This window comes from Pinus tabuliformis, chromosome 4_2 (genome assembly GCF_031772625.1).
Source record: "Pinus tabuliformis cultivar Carrire ecotype Pingquan chromosome 4_2, CPIR1, whole genome shotgun sequence".
Classification (NCBI taxonomy): domain Eukaryota; kingdom Viridiplantae; phylum Streptophyta; class Pinopsida; order Pinales; family Pinaceae; genus Pinus; species Pinus tabuliformis.
The window spans coordinates 686,198,509-686,216,816 of NC_142304.1; the positions used below are offsets into that span (position 1 = coordinate 686,198,509).

General features: G+C 39.0%; 1 protein-coding gene across 1 annotated transcript in view; it reads right to left on the bottom strand.

Annotated features, from left to right (window-relative positions):
* Nucleotides 1–18,106, bottom strand: part of LOC149171309 (putative protein phosphatase 2C 62) — a 42,188-nt gene extending 24,082 nt beyond the window's left edge. Inside the window, exon 1 of the mRNA XM_089425925.1 lies at nucleotides 17,880–18,106. Within this exon, the coding sequence (XP_089282051.1) occupies nucleotides 17,880–18,106 (227 nt within the window). The remainder of the gene's footprint in view (nucleotides 1–17,879) is intronic.
* Between the last annotated feature and the right edge of the window lie 202 nt (nucleotides 18,107–18,308).

The following is an 18,308-nucleotide window of genomic DNA, read 5'->3' on the forward strand; positions in this document are numbered from 1 at the left end:
AAGAAGGGTGACAAGTCTAAAGTGAGATGCTTTAATTGTCACGAGATGGGACATTATGCAACTAATTTCCCATCGAAGAAGTCCAAGAAGGGATCCTCGGAAGGATCGGAAGGTGAGGCATTAGTCTCTCAGTTCGAAATCGACTTTACCCTCATCGCATGCATGGTGTCATCGATGATGGGTTATGTTTGGTATCTTGACAGTGGAGCCTCATTCCACATGACCAATGATAAAAGTTTATTCAGTGCCTTGGAGGAGAAATACCTCAAGATGCGCATAGAGATGGGTGATGACGGAATGTATAGTGTTTCAGGAGTGGGCACAGTTGCTTTTCAGAGGGAGCATGGAGCTCCTATCACCTTGACAGGTGTGATGTATGTGCATGGACAGAAGAAGAACTTGGTATCAGTCGTGATGTTGGAGGACAAAGGCTACGATGTTGTCTTTAGTAAAGGAAAGGTGTTACTAAGACACATAGCCACGGGTCAGACCAAGAGGATAGGGATTCGAGTGAAGAATCTCTATAAACTAGATGTAGCTGATTGTGCAGCATTGAGTACGAAAGTAAAATTGGTGCAAAGCCAAGACATTGGCAAGTTGTGGCACAGGCGGTTGGGCCATTTGCATCATGGAGCTTTGAAGATAATGCAACATATATCTACAGGACTTCCCAAAGGTAAACTTGAGCAAGTTGACATATTCAAAGGTTGTACCTTGGGAAAGTACACCAAGACTTCCTTTCATGATCGAGATAGTCGAGAAAAGGCTATCTTAGAGGGAGTTCATACTGATGTGTGTGGACCATTCTCGACGGCATCCACAGTGAAGCAAAGGTATTTTTTGATTTTGATTGATGACTATTCTCGCAAATGCTAGATTTATTTCATGTAGAAGAAGGACCAAACCTTCACAAAGCTTTGTGAGTTCAAAGCTTTGGTCGAGAAAGAGTCAGGGAAGAAGATCAAGGCCTTGAGAAGTGACAACAGTGGAGAATATTTCTCTCAAGAGTTTAAGGACTTCTGTGTAGCAGAAGGAATTAAACGAGAGTTGACGGCACCTCATAACCCACAGCAGAATGAGGTGGCCGAGAGGAAGAACAAAACTATTGTAGGGGCAGCAGGGGCGATGTTGCATGACTAAGGCCTACCACTTCACTTATGGGCTAAGGCATGCAACACAGCAGTTTATTTGCAGAATAGAAGCCCACATCGCATACTTGGGATGAAGACACCATAGGAAGCTTTTTCTAATAAGAGACCAGATGTGGGTCACTTCAGGATATTTGGCTCATCGGTATATTGCCATGTGACAAAGGATGCACGGAAGAAGCTTGAGCCAACAACAGAGTTGGGGATATTTGTGGGGTACATTGATACACCTCACAACTATCGGGTGTACTTGCCTACCAGTCAGAGGATAGTGGTTCGCAAAGATCTCAAGTTTGATGAGCAGAAGGCCATGTGAGCTTCCCTTGAGAGGGAGCTCCAACTACAGGCTGTGGAGGAACTGTTGGTTCCTAAGGAGGAGGAGCCTTAGACTGATGTGGAGCAACCACATGCAGAGGTTCCAGGAGTGGAGACATCCACTCAAGCAGAGTCTTCTAGAGATGGATGGAAGCGCACAAGAGAAGCCGATAGATTTTTGAAGGATGCGAGAGAGAATGTGGAAGCATCATCTTCTCAACGCAAACAGAGGAGGTCACCTGAGAGGTACACTAGATACATGGCCCTTGTTGGGGAATGTGTTGAGACTGAGCCATCTTCCTTTGAGGAAGTCATGCAGCAACCAATTTGGGTTGATGCTCTGGTGGAGGAGTATGACTCCATAGTTCGTAACAGTGTTTGGGACGTGGTTCCGATACCGGAGAATAAGTCAGTTGTGAGTTCCCATTGGCTTTACAAGGTAAAACAAGTTGCTGATGATGGGAGGATCATGTTGCTGTAGTATATTTCGAAAAAGGAGCAAGATGCTGACATTTTGACAAAGGCATTTTCGAAGTGTAAATTCGAGTTCCATCGAGACATGATCGGGGTGGCAGATAATCCCTTTCTTGTTGAGAGGGAGTGTTGAAATGTGGCAACAAGAATATTCCAATTTAATTTGTCCTTGAATTAAATTTTGAATTAAAATCGAATTTAGTCTTAACAGCTACTTGGAAATAATTAATTAAGTTATTTTGACTTAATTAGTTGGAGAAATTCAAGTTAGAAGTCTTTCTGAATTCATGCAAGAGTTATCCCTTAAATTAAGGAGATAAGGTTGAGTTATATTTGAGTTGTAAACTCAGTTTACTGAGTTAAGTCCAGTTAAATTAGTTCCAAACTGTTTGAGGAACTAATAAAGAGTTAACTATCAGTTGATGCATGCATGCACTCAACTAGTGTACTCCAGTTAACTGAATATTCCCTCATCAGAGACTCATGCATGTCTATTCTGAGAAAGACCTAGTTAAGTAAAATATCGAGGATAGTGTACTATTAGTTGCATGTGTTTTCTTATAAAGAAAACTATGCATGTAGAAGGAATCATTTCTTGGAGGATTGTGCAGTTCTGATAGTGTGTGAGATCAGGAGATCATCCACTTGGTAAATCGAGTTTTTCCACTTGGTTGAAGGAGATCATCCCAGAGGAACAACGCAAGGAAATAGGAGCTTGGAGGGCAAAGAGGAAGGCTTGAGAGAAGCCTAGATTACCTGTGAGCATCTGTGAGGATTGTACTGAGAGTTGGCTAGCTGTGAGAGCTAAGGCTTTGTATAATTCCTATGTATTTCCACCTTATATGATAATACAGATAGTGGGGTTTTTAGCTGAGGCTTTCCCCAAAGTAGTTTCATGCGTATTGTGTAATTGATTCTTCTTCTTCTAGTTATATGTGTTCAGCTCGATCTTTAAGCTTCCACAAATTGATAATAGAAGTAGGTTATAGTATTTTTCTTTGGTTAGATTGCATTATCGGGTTAACCTACAGTCAGGTTTTCTACATGGTCTCAGAAGAGCGAGATTTGTAGAGAATTTGCAGAATTTCTACACTTCCACCACCATTTTGGATCATCTAGGGATCTATCACTTGTCATGAAAATGTATCCAATTTTGGGGGTGTAAGGTAGATCTATAGTTGAGATGGATCTTATTTTATTTATGTTGTCTTCCTCATATTTCCAGTAATCAAAATAGAACCACCATAAGTTATGCACTCATATTAAATCATAATTTCAAGATATTGTTACAATATTCATCTTTCAAACTTTTTAACAAATCAAAACTATGTTCATTTAGGAATGCTTCCTTTTAGTATAAGAATAAAATTTTAAAGCAAACCAAGTAATTCCTTATATGTATGTATGTATGTATGTATGTATGTATCTTTATTTATTTATTTTAAGGAAAATTCTTTAATAATAAAAATGATCTTCTTTATCCACAACCTCTTTATATATATTCCACTAAATCATTATTCTTTTTGATCCAAATGGATCCTAGAAAACCCTCTAAGTCTTCAAAACCCAAAAACTTTCGCATAAGAAGAAGTGTTAGAATAGTCAGATAACACTATTGGGAGGCAAAAACATAGAGAAATCATTGAAAAACATAGTATCGGTGGTTTAAAACACTTTGAATCGGAGCCATCGAATCTAGAAAATCAACGGTCTAGATCTGATCGGTGAATCACAATCGGCGGTGGCAAAGGGAGGCTATTGGCGGAGACCACAAGGAATGCATGAAAACGATCATCAGGGTCAAAAAGGACCGTCGATCAAGCCTGCAGATCGATGGCCCAAGTTGCATCGTAGTATTGCTATAGTCAAATGCAAAGGAGCCCTTACAACGGCCCGGGGTATGTGCGATATGCGATTGCGATCAATCGCATCGTAATATCGTGTTGGCACATTTCAATGGAGCGGGGCCGATAATAAAGATGACATCGATAGCTGGACCCAATAAAACTATGGATGATATTTGATAATATTTAAAGTCCGAAAACGGCGATTTTTTAGTGTAAATCGCATTTTCGTTAAACAAACGAAATACAAGGGATAAAGCGTCGATGCAATATTACGAACCCGAAAGGGTTTATTAATGTTGTTGAATACTATTTTCAAGTCCGATATGAGCGGGATTTCAGCGTTTAATGTATTTTTTAATACAAAGGAATAGGCAGGATTTCGGGTAGGCCATGGGCGGTAAATGGTTTGGGCCAGGCTCCGCCCGATCCCATATAATGGCTGCCACATGTCTAGGCTGAGGAGAGAGAAAACCACCCTCATCGGGCGATTAACCCCCGTACGAAAGGGCCACCCGAAATGAACCATAGTCGTTGGATCTGGATCTCCCAGATCAATGGTGGAGATGCGATGTCGACATACAGATAGACCCGATAGGAGTATAAGGTGGATTTATGGATATTTGAAGTCTGATAAATAGTGTTTGGTAGACTTTTCTTGTGTTTGAATGTATTTCTCTGTGTAAACAGAGAACGGTGATTTCGAAGGATTTCAAAGGCCCGATGACCAATCCGTTACAGTACAGGTGGCCACCATCCCTGGAAGTGTTTAGCAATGATTTCTAACGCTCCAAAAGGGATCTAAGCGGACAGAGGTCGGGGAGCCAGAGAGCCCGAGAAGGTGAAATGAACAGACAATGCCGATTGGCTTTGAAAGCCACAGACATAAAGCAAACAGGGACAAGCAGTGCTGAGATAGAACAGAGACAGAGAATCAGTGAGGAGAGTTTGTGTACTCAGAAGAGACTTGGGGGATCCAAGTAAAGCCTTATTGTTTTGTATATGTTGGTGAGGCTCAAATTGAGCTCACTATTGTAAAACTATGTTTTTGAAGACATAATAGAGAGGTCACCACTGAAGGTTGGACCAAGAGACGTAGCCCAGGAGTGTTGGGTGAACTCCTTATTAAACTTCGTGTGTTTATGTGTGTTGTCTATTATGTTCTTTAACTGCTTCATTGTCTATGTATTTTGTAATCTTATCGATCCATTGCACAAAGTAACATAGGAAAATCCATGCACATGAGTCTGTAATACCTTAATAATTTTCTAAGATCTCATTATCAGATCAAATGGTATCAGAGCTTTAGGTTTGTTAAGGTTAGACAAGCTTGTGCTGGATTTTTGAATGCTAACTAGGTCAAAGCTCAAATTAGGAGAAGGAGAACTAGTTGAGACTAACCCCGAAATTGGAAGAGTCTATCTTAGGAGGAAAATGGAAGAATAAATTCCCTTGGAATCAGACTCTCAGTTCATGGACAGTTTCATGACCATGAGAGCCATGGTAGAAGAGATGTATAGAGAATCTAAGAAAGGTTGAGTTGAAGATACTTCAACCTCTAAACAAGACAAAGGAATAGAGGAACCTCTTCTAGAAGGCCATTCAGAAAGCAAAGGGAAAGGGAAAGAACCTCCTTTATCAACACCTCCTTCTAGCCCTTTGATTAAATTATATGTAAAGTTTGATTTGCCAATATATGATGGAGAATTAAATGCAGAAAAGCTAGATAACTAGATTAGACAGATTGATGTATATTGCAGGGTGTAGAACATCAATTTAGAAAGGAGAAAGATTCAGCTGGCCAGCCATCACCTTGGAGGAACTGCCCTAGTGTGGTGGGAAGGCAGGACACAAGCTGATTTGAAGAAGCATGATAAAATTATTTCTACCTAGAGTGAATTTGTTACTGCCATTAAAAAACAATTCTATCCACTAGCTTATGTACAACAAGCAATGATGAGTTGGGAAACTCTTTGCCAGCTAAAGGGCCAAAGTGTACAAAGCTATACCCAGGAATTTAGAAAAAGATCTTTAATTCTAGGCATTTCTCTAGACTCACCTAAAACTTTGTTGAGTATATAGGTGGTCTACACAGCTATTTGAGGCACACTGTTCTCATATTTAATCCTACTAGCATAGATGAGGTATCAGTTCAGGCTACACATCTAGAGGCTAGAGGCAAGAATGTGAACCCAGAGATTGGGGGATCATCAAAACCCACTACAAGTAAGAACAAGGAAAAGAGGAAGCAAAAATGGAGAGAGAGGAAGGCAAATGTTGTACAGAAAGACAAACCTTCATGCACTCACTGCAAGAAGGATGGAAATGACGATGAACATTGCTAGTCTTTGCATCTGGAGCTGAAACCCAAGAAGTTCGATGGCAAGAAGAAGAAGACTGATGCTGCTATTCAGAAAGATTTGGGGTGAGACTCAGGTGATGACACAACAATCACAGCCACAGATATAAAAGGTAAAAATTCTGAAGCATCTACTAGTAATTCTGCACAATCTATTGATAATGAAGAAAATGAGAGGAAAAGACATGAGCTTTTTCATATTAGAGTTACTTCCAAGCATCAAAAGATTGATACTTTATTTGATAGTGGTTCACAAGTAAACTTGATTTCTGAAGAAACTGTAAAGAAGTTGGGACTACTAACCACACCTCACAAGAAGCCATATCCACTAGGATGGGTATGTGATAAAGAAAAACTACAAGTTACTAGACAATGTAAACTTAGGTTTGCTTTTGGGTCAACTTTTGTAGATGAGGTTGAGTTAGATATAGTTCCCCTGGATATATGTGGTATTGTTTTAGGAAGTCCTTACTTGTATGATAGAAAATCCATTTTCTATAGAAATGAAAATAAGTATCAACTCACAAAATATGGAATAGAATATATTGTAAGAGCTCATCAACTCAAAAATAACTACACTCTCATTAACTCAGGGTAGATGAAAAGAATTGTCAATTCATGCAAGCAATTTTTACTAATGGTTGCAAAGGAAAAGACCCCTGATAAAACCAATGCATTTGAAGGTTGTGATTCTAAACAGAAAGTTGATTTAGAAAAAGTTGTTTTAGAATATGATATCCTATTTCAAGAACCTAAAGGTCTGCCACCCAAAAGGGAAATTGTACATGATATTCATTTGCAGCAAGATGCTCCATTGCCTAACATCGGAATGTACAGGTTATCCGCTTTAGAGAATGCAGATATCAAGAAGTAGGTACAGGAGCTTCTCGACAAAGGGTTCATAAGGCCAAGCACATCAGCACGCGGATCTCCAATTGTATTGGTGAGAAATAAAGATGGTTCGTGGAGGATGTGCATTGACTACAAAGCACTGAATAAAATAACGATCAAGAACCGTTATCCTCTTCCTCACATTGATGATCTATTAGATCAACTGAAAGAAGATGTTTACTTTTCCAAGTTGGACTTGTGTAGTGGCTAGCATCAGGTCAGAGTTGCAGAACAAGATGCATGGAATACTACTTTCAAAACAAAGCAAGGGTTGTATCAATGGCTAGTTATGCCTTTTGGCTTAACTAATGCTCTTGCCACTTTCATGAGAGTAATGAATGATGTACTTAGGCCTTTTATTGATGATTTTTTAATTGTATATTTAGATGACATTCTTGTTTTCAGTAAAACATGGGAAGAACATTTGAAGCATGTAAAGCAGACTCTAGATGTTTTGAAAAAAGAAAATCTCTATGTTAAATTATCAAAATGTGAATTTGGAAAAACATCTCTGAATTATTTGGGTCATATTGTAGGGGGTGGTGAATTGAAGATAGATACCTCTAAGGTTGAAGTCATTATGAACTGACCTAAACCCAAATTTGCTACAAAAGTTAGGAGCTTCCTAGGAGCAGCACAATATTGGAGAAAGTTAATTGCTAACTTTTCCTTGATTGCAACTCCCTTACATGCTTTAACAGGATTGAACAAGGTGTTTCAGTGGGGAGGCAAACAACAGAAAGCCTTTGACACCTTGAAAGAAAATATTAGTACAGCACTAGTACTAGCCTTGCCAGATCTTCCAAGACCATTTGAGATTGAAACAGATGCCAGTGACTATGCCATGGGAGCAGTGTTGATGCAACATGGTAAACTCATATGTTATCATTCAGAGACATTTAATTCTGCAGTAGTTAATTATCCCACCTATGCTAACGAATTGTATGCATTAGTACAAAGTGTGAAAAAGTGGAAGCATTACCTATTGGGCAAAGAAACAATTATACATATTGATCATCAACCACTTCAATATTTACACTCACAAACTAAATTGCAGCAATCAAGATACTATAGGTGGATGGGTTTTCTACAACATTTTCATCTTGTCATCAGATATAAGAAAGGCATACACAATAAGGTTGCAGATATGTTATCCAGACCAATTATCAATGCATCTACTATACTTAAGCATAACCCAGTATTGCATGAAAGCTACATTGAACAATATGCCTGAGATGTAGATTTTAAGGATGTATATGCAACTTTAAGTCATGGCAAACAAGTAGAAGAATTGGATTATCATGTTAAGGACCAACTCTTGTATCATTTGGGAAATTTATGCATTCCTCAAACTGAAAGAGTTAATATAATCTGAGAAGCACACACTTCTCTAATATCAGGTCATTTTGGTGTAAGTAAAATAGTTGCACAGCTACAAAGATTCTGTTATTGGCCAAGAATGCATGAAACAGTTTCTAGATATATTAAAGGGTGTACCATGTGTGCTAGAAGCAAGCCCAACAATAGAAAACTAGGCTTGTACACTCCACTTCCAGTTCCTTCTCATCCTTGGGAAAGTGTTTCCATGGAATTTGTTGGGGGATTGCCAAAGTCTAGAAAAGATCATGACTATTTATATGTTATTGTGGACAGGTTCAGCAAAATGTGTATTTTAATACCTTGTAACAAGCAGATTATAGTTGAACAAACAACAAAGTTGTTCTTTCAGCATGTATGGGTTCATTTTGGGTTACCCACTTCTATTGTCTCTAATCGAGATTCTCGATTTGTTGGGAAGTTTTGGTCAAGTCTATGGGAGTTGATGGACACCAGACTGAAGAAGAGCACAGCCTTCCATCCACAAACAGATGGCCAAACAGAGGTGGTCAACAGGACAGTGATCCAGTTCTTCAAGGGCTATTGCAGCAAGCATCCCAAGCTTTGGGATGAACATTTATGTTATGTGCAACATGCTTACAACCGTGCTAAACATTGTTCTACACAGAGATTTCCTTTTGAGACTTGTTTTGGTTTTACACCAAGGTCTCCCTTAGATTTTGTTTTTAGTAAAGACATAGCAGTTGATGGACACAGTGATGTGGACAAAGAAACCAAGTTTGTTGAACAAATCCAAGAAATTCACCAGGCAGTGAAGGAACAGCTGGAAAGGAGCCAAGCCAAGTACAAATCAAGGCATGATAAGCATCAAATTGAGCATAGCTTCCAAGTTGGTGATCAAGTCTGGCTGTACATTAGCAAAGACAGAATGCAAGGTGAAGGTAAGAAGTTGAAGCCAATAAGGTATGGGCCTTTCAAGATACTTGAGAAAATTGGTGAGAATGCTTTTCGCCTTAATTTGCCAACTTGCATGCACATCTATTTAGTAGTTAATGCAGAGAACTTGAGACTATTTGAACCTTCATTGATTGAAGATCTCGAAGAGCAAAGTCAGTTGCCTTCTATTGATGATTTGTTTCCTGAATATCTCAATGAGTTGCAGGAAGATACACTTTTCGACAAGAAGGTGAGAACTATGTGTAGAGGGGATGTTGAGTACCTCAGAATTGGACTCAAAGGTTCAAAACCAAGCAGTGCAAGATGGATAGAGATTGAACAAGTGAGGAAGATATATCCTCACCTGATTGATGCTTAAAAACCAACTTTTGGTGGTCCAAAAGCCTTTTTCAGTGGGAAGGCGTGATCCAAATGGATCCTAGAAAACCCTCTAAGTCTTCAAAACCCAAAAACTTTTGCATAAGAAGTGTTAGAACAGTCAGATAACACTATCGGGAGGCAAAAACATAGAGAAATCATTGAAAAACAGAGTATCAACGATTTAAAGCAACTTTGAATCGGCGCTGTTGGATCTGGCCGATCAATGGTCCAGATCCAATTAGCGAATCGAAATCAGTAGTGGCAAAGGGAGGCTATCAGCAGAGACCACAAGGAATGCACGACAGCGATCAGCGGGGTCAACGAGGACCGTCGATCAAGCGTGCAGATCGACGGCCCAAGTTGCATCGCAGTATCGCTATCGACAAATGCAAAGGAGCACTTACAACGGCCCAAGGTATGTGCGATATGCGATTGCAATCAATCGCATCGCAATATTGTGTCAACACATTTCAATGGAGCGGGGCTGATAATAACGATGATAGCGATAGCCGGACCCGATAAAACTATGGATGATATTTGATAATATTTCAAGTCCGAAAACAACACTTTTTCAGTGTAAATCACATTTTCATTAAACAAACGAAATACAAGGGATAAAGCGCTGATGCGATATTATGGAATTGAAGGTGTTTATTAATGTTGTTGAATACTATTTTCAAGTTCGATATGAGCGGGATTTTAGTGTTTAATGTATTTTTAATATAAAGGAAACAGGTAGGATTTCGGGTAGGTCGTGGGTGGTAAATAGTATCCCATACAATGGCTACCATGTGTCCAGGCTAAGGAGAGAGAAAACCACCCTCATCGGGTGGCTAACCCCCATACGAAAGGGCCGCCCGAAATGAACCATAGTCGTTGGATCTGGATCTCCTAGATCAATGGTGGAGATGTGATGCCAACATACAAACGGACCCAATAGGAGTATAAGGCAGATTTATGGATATTTGAAGTTTGATAAACAACATTTGGCAGACTTTTCCTGTGTTTGAACGTATTTCTCTGTGTAAACAGAGAATGGAAATTTCGAAGGATTTCAAAGGCCCGATGACCAATCCATTACAGTATAGGTGGCCACCATCCCTGGAAGCATTTAGCAATGATTGTTAATGCCCCGAAAGGGATCTGAGCGGACAGAGGTAAGGGAGACAGAGAACCTGGGAAGGTGAAATGAACAGACATCGTTGTTTGGCTTTAAAAGCCACAGACAGAGAGAAAATAGGGACAAGCAGTGCTGAGACAGAGCAACAGAGACAGAGAGTCAGTGAGGAGAGTCAGTGTACTCAGTAGAGACTTGGGGGATCCAAGTAAAGCCTTATTGTTTTGTATCTGTTGTGTGAGGCTCAAATTGAGATGACTATTGTAAAAATCTGTTTTTGAAGACATAATAGAGAGGTTACCACTAAAGGCTAGACCAAGAGACGTAACACAGGAGTGTTGAGTGAACTTTTTATTAAACGTGTTGTGTTTATGTGTGTTGTCTATTATGTTCTTTAACTGCTTCATTGTCTATGTATTTCACAATCTTATCGATCCATTGCACAAAGTAACATAGGCAAATCCATGCAGATGAGTCTGTAATACCTTAATAATTGTCTAAGATCTCATTATTAGATCACTTTTTAAATACTAGAATAGATCCATCTCAACTCTAGATCTACCAAGTGGTGAGATGGATCAAATGTCTCAAGATACAAACCTCTTTTTAAGTGAAAAACTTGAGGAAATGTTTGCACTTTGAGAGATTTGATTCCTTTTAGTGCTTGATACATCTAGAGTTACATTTTGGACTTATGTTATTTCTTAATAATAACATATATATATATTGCATCTCTATATATAGAAATATTCTTATTTTTAATTTTATTGAAACCTTAATAGTACATATATTTACATAATTGTGTGTTTGACTATTTTTCTTTAACATGTTTTATAAAAAAAATTGTTTAAATGATATAACATAACATTGATTATATACACATATAAAAAATTTATTGTAAATATTAAGTTTTTGTATGTTTATTAGTTAAATTTAAATATATAATCTTTGGAATCTTAAGCTCTGCCCCAAAGTCACTCTATTTATTTGGTTGCTTATGTTCAACAAAACATTAAATTGGGATAAGCTTAAGGAAAACATGTTTTCAAGGCCCTATATGTGCCAACTTTGTTCTACTAACCCAAATATTTTTGAGCTTTTGTTGAACAACTGTGAGTTTCCATCTGAGGTATGGGATCTCATGGCTATTGTATTTTGACAATCAAATTGAAATAAAGATAGCCTATTAATATCCATAGAGGAACAAAGATCTCCCTCTCTCTATCCAATTGTAAATATAGTTTGATGACTTTTTCTCGAATTTATTGTGTGGGAAACTTGGAAAGAAAGGAATCTATGACTTTATTGGATAGTTGGAATTGTCTGGATGGTTGATGACATCTAGTGTGTTGGCATTGATGTCAACCAGGCTATCTTTGAAGGAAACTAGATTAGGTATGATGTGCATGGTATGTCAAGCTTAGGGAGAGTTCCATGGTTGTTGTAGTCTTTGGTAAAGGACCATCATAGTAGCAGGATATGAAAATAAGCTATAAAATATTATAGCTATGATGGTTTGTTGTCCTAGTATTTGGAGGAAGTTCTACCTTAGGAGATTAAATTAGATTCTATTGGAAGTGGCATAGTTGGATAGTGTTCAGAAAGAGATTTCCAATGATATGTGGAAGTTTTCAAATGGCCTCTTAGAGTGTAATTTATTTCCATTCAAATTTAGGACCCCCAAAATCAAATAGGTAGAGCTAAAAGTGGTTGGAGGACGCTTTAGAGCAAGTTTAACTTTTGCATTGTTTCCAAATGAGGTGGATTATTTAATCGGAGCCTCTAGAAAAAGGGTCGGGCATATGTGGTACACAAAACAATAACAAAGACATTTTTTATTAGTCAGCAGTGGAGCCCTCACTTCACACAATCCCGACGGAGTTTTCCTTGGAAGAAATAAAAGTGCATGTAAATGTTTAAGGCTCGGGATGACATGAGTCAGGCGAATGTGGTAAGCATCGGTGTAGGAAAAAAGAGTGTTTATTGGCGGAGGTCTTAAAGCGAGGAGACACATTTGACAACTAAGCCTGCGAAGCTTACCCCGTGAGGTTTTAAAGGGTCATAGAAGTTAAGGCCCAGGACCCTTTTCTCTCTCCTCATGGCAGGCACGTGACAACATTGTTTTGGATGGTGATGACATCAACATGATGCCAGTACAGGGGACACATTGAAGGTAGATTCGGGGTTTTCAGATACCCAAGTGGGCCATTTTTGGGTGACACATGGAACACTCTAGAAGTGAAATGTGGCATGTGTGATGTTAGCATGATGTCATCCCACTAGCAGGACCCGAGAAGGTTTTGGAGCGAGGCGCAAAGGAGCCAACGGTTTGATTGGGTGTCAAGTTGACATGGTAGATATTAGAGCCGACTCAGCTTGGCAGGTAGTTGATTGGCTCACATGGCTACAGTAGGGGACCCACGGGACATGTCATCCCTATAGGTTTACCTTGAAAGGTATGAGAAACACACAAAAAGAAAGTTGGAGGTTGACTAAGCAGCTAGACACGTAAGCATTATGGTGGTTGTGAAAAGTCATCTCGACTAATCATTGATTGGTTGATGCTAGCATTAGGGTGTCCCACTGGACATGTAAGCCTATAAGGCTTACCCCAGAGGAAACAAACAAGCATCGAGAAATATCATCAAAGTAACAGAGTTAGGAGGCAAAGTTTTTATTGACATTTGACAGTCTCATCAAATGATGGAAGGAATGCCCAGGTCATGGTTTTGTAGCACTTTTTCATGTTATTGTGACCAAGAGCCTTTGGGCCAAATAGAAAGAAAAAGGCGTTAGAACAAGAAGGCTGGAGGCTAAGGCTAGTCAAGGAGTCGGTCCTGTGGTCACCATGTGAACAAGGACATAGAAATTTTATGCATGTAATTTAATTCCTCAGGGCTATAGTGCAAAGGAGTGCCCATGAGCTGCTTATAGGATGGATTTGTGTATTTCTATGACTAAGGGCCTTTGGGCTATTATTATTAAAAACATCGTGGGCAAGTGTTTCAAGGGTGAATTGGTCAACAACTCTTTGGCATCATGGACCAAACTTGGTTCTTATGCCATATTTTGGGTCTGTTACAGATCTAAGGGCTTAGCACCTGTGGATATGAACGAATCGACAACTTTAGAGATGAGTCCATCCATATTTGGCGATTATTCCAAATTGGCTATTTTCCATAGTTGGGTCTAGCAAGCATTCAAAGGACGTATGAGTCGATATCTATTTAGCATTATGGGATAGGCCTGGCACTTCTGCCATAGTTGGAGTTCATTATAGCTTAATGCTATGGGGTAAAATGCACGGTGTATGGAGAATGAAAACTACCCTCAAAGGCCTTCCTGGGACCTTTGACAGACTGTAATATTATCTGCAGAAGCTACCAAGTTATACACATGTTCATCTATCAAATATCAATTAACAAAGTATGGAAAGAGGATTACCTCAAGTCTCCTTCTAGATTTGTTTGGAGATCTCAATGCAGCCAAGAAGAACTCCTTCAAAGCTGGCTCCAAATCAATTCCTACACAAAGGAAAGGAAAACACAATCACAACATACAATATTGAAAACTAATATAAGAATGCACAATGAACATCTATTTGCATACAACTAAACCACTCATCTAAACAAGTATCGAATGAACAACTTAATGAAAAAAGGTTACCGACACCATGGAGTAGGGAACACAACTGCAATTCTATATTAATAATGGAAGAGTGATTACAACCATCCGTTGTATCAGTCTTCCTTTACCCCTTCCGCTTCTCTCTCTCTCTCTCTTCTAGCTCACTTCTTCAAGTATGTAACAGTTTACAACAGCTTAGTAGGCTATCCTTTCAAATGTTCTGACCCCTTTCACAATAACCCTCACCTTCCTTATATAGCAATTAAGTTAGGGTTGTCAAGTTCCTCATAGAGTTCACTAGGGCAAAAGCAATGAACTTGCTCTACTTTTCAACTCTTTCCCATTTGCCTTCTTTTTTTAGATTAGAAATCCTCCAAATATCTTGATTTTGGATGTTTCCTTGCTTTTCTTGAGCAAATTTAGGGATAAATATCTAGATATTTGTGAGTCAATTTGTTGGTTTGACCCATTGAACTTCCCTTAGTTTCACTAACGCTGCCCCTGGTCTAACAACTTGAGTTAGTAGGGTCACTAACGCACCCTTAGGCTTGGTAACAAGCTTTATAAAGTAGGTTTTCAGTGTGTAACCAGCGTTAGTGTGGAATCAAGGCCTGCAATTGTGGTCTTTGCTTCAGTCATCATGTCTTTCACCTCTGAGTTGATGAGGAGGTCATTTTGTTGTATAATAGATGCCCCCTAAAGTATGAGATCAGAGGCAGAGACGATGGCCAAAATACTTTACTGAAACTGTAATTTTTCCTGTCAAAATGTAGAGAGAGAGAAAAGCTTCGGGCAGCAAGGAAAACCTGATACAACACATATATATATAACTGCTAAAATCATGTCCTGAGTCAGGCATTCCCATGCTCAGTAGCTATGTCAGAGTAATTTTCTCAAAGAGATATGACAATATTGGCTGTCAATAAGCACAATGCGGATCTAGTGTCATAATAGAATCATCCTGAAACAGCTGTCTCCGAAAAACAATATCCGTAGCTTGGGAGAGGAAACAAGAGTGAATGATGCAAGCCTCTACCCAAGGTCTTGATTTCCGCGTCACCGAACAATGTAGATCGATACATGTGAATATATGCGTTGATGTCGAACATGCAAGAAATTGTCTGATTACCAGTCAATAATGGAGACCATTAACAGACGCGAGGAAGGCCACTGATAATGGTGATGGTCTCCAAGATGCACAGTGCAATCTAACGAGTGTGAAAAATGTCTTTGTCATCGAACACCCGTAGAATCGCTTGATTAGGAGCCAATAATGAGAACCCCTGACCAAGCAGAAGGAAACCTTCCACTAATGTCTACAAGTACCAAGGCATTGAATGTGTTTTTGTGTTATCTTCCTAGATAGAGTGTTGAAGTCGATAGGAAGAAACCTGTCGAAAGGTAGGCAATAATGTGTCCTACATCAATCGACATGAAACGAGACAAGAATGATTTTGTTTTTTGAGGAATCTTTTGAACATTTGGGTCTAAGTAACGGAGGGCATGATGAAAGGATATGTTTGATCGATTGATGGAGGAAATGAATGGGTAACCCTTGAACAATAGAAGGCATGACAATGGTTTTAACCAGACAGCACTAGACTCATGAACACTACAAAGTGTTAGGATACAGAGATGTAATTACATTAGGGTATAATGGCTAAAACTCATAGGATAGTAGGGTTCATATTGAGAGGCCATCAAAAGGAGGTTTATCTGAGGGAGTGCCATGTTCAACGGAACGACTGCTACCAAACCACGCTTTTAAATACGGAATACAGTTGTATTGTCCACTTTCCTTGTCTGATTAATTTTATGAGTCCAGACGAATAAACTCATCGATCTTTTCATATTTAAAGATTCTAAAAAGGACCACAAAAATAACGACGCTTTGCCCTGTTTGATTAGTTTAATGAGTCCAGACAGGCAAACTCGTCGATTTTTTCATGTTTTTAAGAGTCTGAAAAGTATCGTAAAAAGAACGACTCTATATCTTGTCTGTGTAATTTAAAGAGTCCAGACTAGACAACTCGGTGGTCTTTTCATATTTAGAGAGTCTGAAAGATTATAAAGTGCAACTCCATGGTGGTCCCTTTTTCATAGTTGTTAACCGAGTGTGACAAAAGGTTAATAGTATACCTGGATTAGTTACTTTTCTGTTAGTTAATATATTGAACCCAGATAAAGAGAAACCTATTTTCAATAGATGTCGACCTCATTTTGTGATGAGTACGAGACGACGGACTAAACTCGTTTTTCGTCATGACTTTTTAATGAGTCACGCGACGACAAACTCAATACCTTCATCAAAATTTTTAACGAGTCAAATGAAGAAAAATCAAAGTATCTTTTTCAGTTTAGTGAGTGAGAAAAAGACAGAAAAGAATGGCTCATCCCTTCTTCATAGTTTTACGAGCTCAAAGGAGGGGAAAAACTCAGGGATTTTTCGATTTAAAAGCGAGAAATGGTCCCAAAAAAGAACATGCTCTGGCTGCAACCGTATGTTTTTAACGAGCCTGGTAACAAAAACTCGAGATTTTTCAATTTAACGAGTGAGAAAAGTACCTAAAATAATGCTTGGGTCATCTTTATAAAGTTTAACGAACCTAAAGACAAAGCTCAGGATTTTTTTAGTTTTAAAGAGTGAGAAAAAAGCACCTAAAAAGAAATGCTCCCTTGGTCTTTTTTGGTTGAATGAGCTGGAAAAATATCAAAAAAGAGTTTGCTCAGAGCATCGTCATATAGATTTAACGAGTTCACCGATGAAAACTCGGAGATGTTTACATTTTTTAAAGAGAAATAAAATATCACAAAAAGTGATCTAACTATCGTTGCATAGATTTTAACGAGCTCAACAATAAAAACTCGAAGATGTTTATATTTTTTAAAGAGCAATAAAATATCTCAAAAAGTGCTCTAACTATCGTCGCATAGATTTAACGAGCTCAACGATAAAAACTCAGAGATGTTTATATTTTTTAAAGAGCAATAAAATATCTCAAAAAGTGCTCTATAGTATTTTTTGGTTTTGGAATGTTTATGTAATGTTACAAAGCACATGCCGAGTGCAATACTAGGTGTAATACTTTTTGAGATAGAGTCCATTTCTGGGCTCCTTGAGCGGGACTCCTTCCCAGTCCTGCAGTTCATATGCCCCTTTGGCGAGGAATTTCATTACGACATAGGGACCTATCCTTTTTGGTTGAAGCATACATGCCTCTAAGAGGTCATCTTTTAGATGATAGAGCAACACAAGGTTGCCCTCATGGTAAGGAGGAAACTTAAGCTCTTTTGCAAATAGGGATTGTACCTAGCGCTTGTGAGCCTCGAGTGTCAAGTCAGCATCTCGACGGGTTTTATCCATCTGTTTAAGGTATAGTAAGCGTTCTTCTTCGGCTGTAGTGTCGGGCATGGGTTCAACGGCTATTTCTAGGGAAGGGATCTAATACCTAATGGGTTGGTCATCGTCGTAAATCTGGATCTCATGCACGACAGTCGACGGATTAATGTCAGGCATTTCCTCGTGAGACCCATTGAATACATCGTGGAATTCCTGAAATAGGCAGGTGGAGCTCGCAATTTCCTCAGGATTGCAATTCGCTCTCATCTGGATGTTTTCCACGATGCCTGTCTTGATAGAAATATTGATGGGAAATGACCTAGAAGTGTCACCCATGTTTCCTTCTGCATCCAAAGTTTGGATGGTCGTATATGGATAGGAAACGATTTCTGGTATGTCAGGGGATAGGATTTGAAGAGGTGTCATGTCCGAATCAGATATCGGAACATGATGATGCCAATCCTCCCAATGTTGCTCTCCAAAACTCATGATCTCTCGAACAGCTTCATCCGTAGGTAGGAGTTGATTGAATGGATCT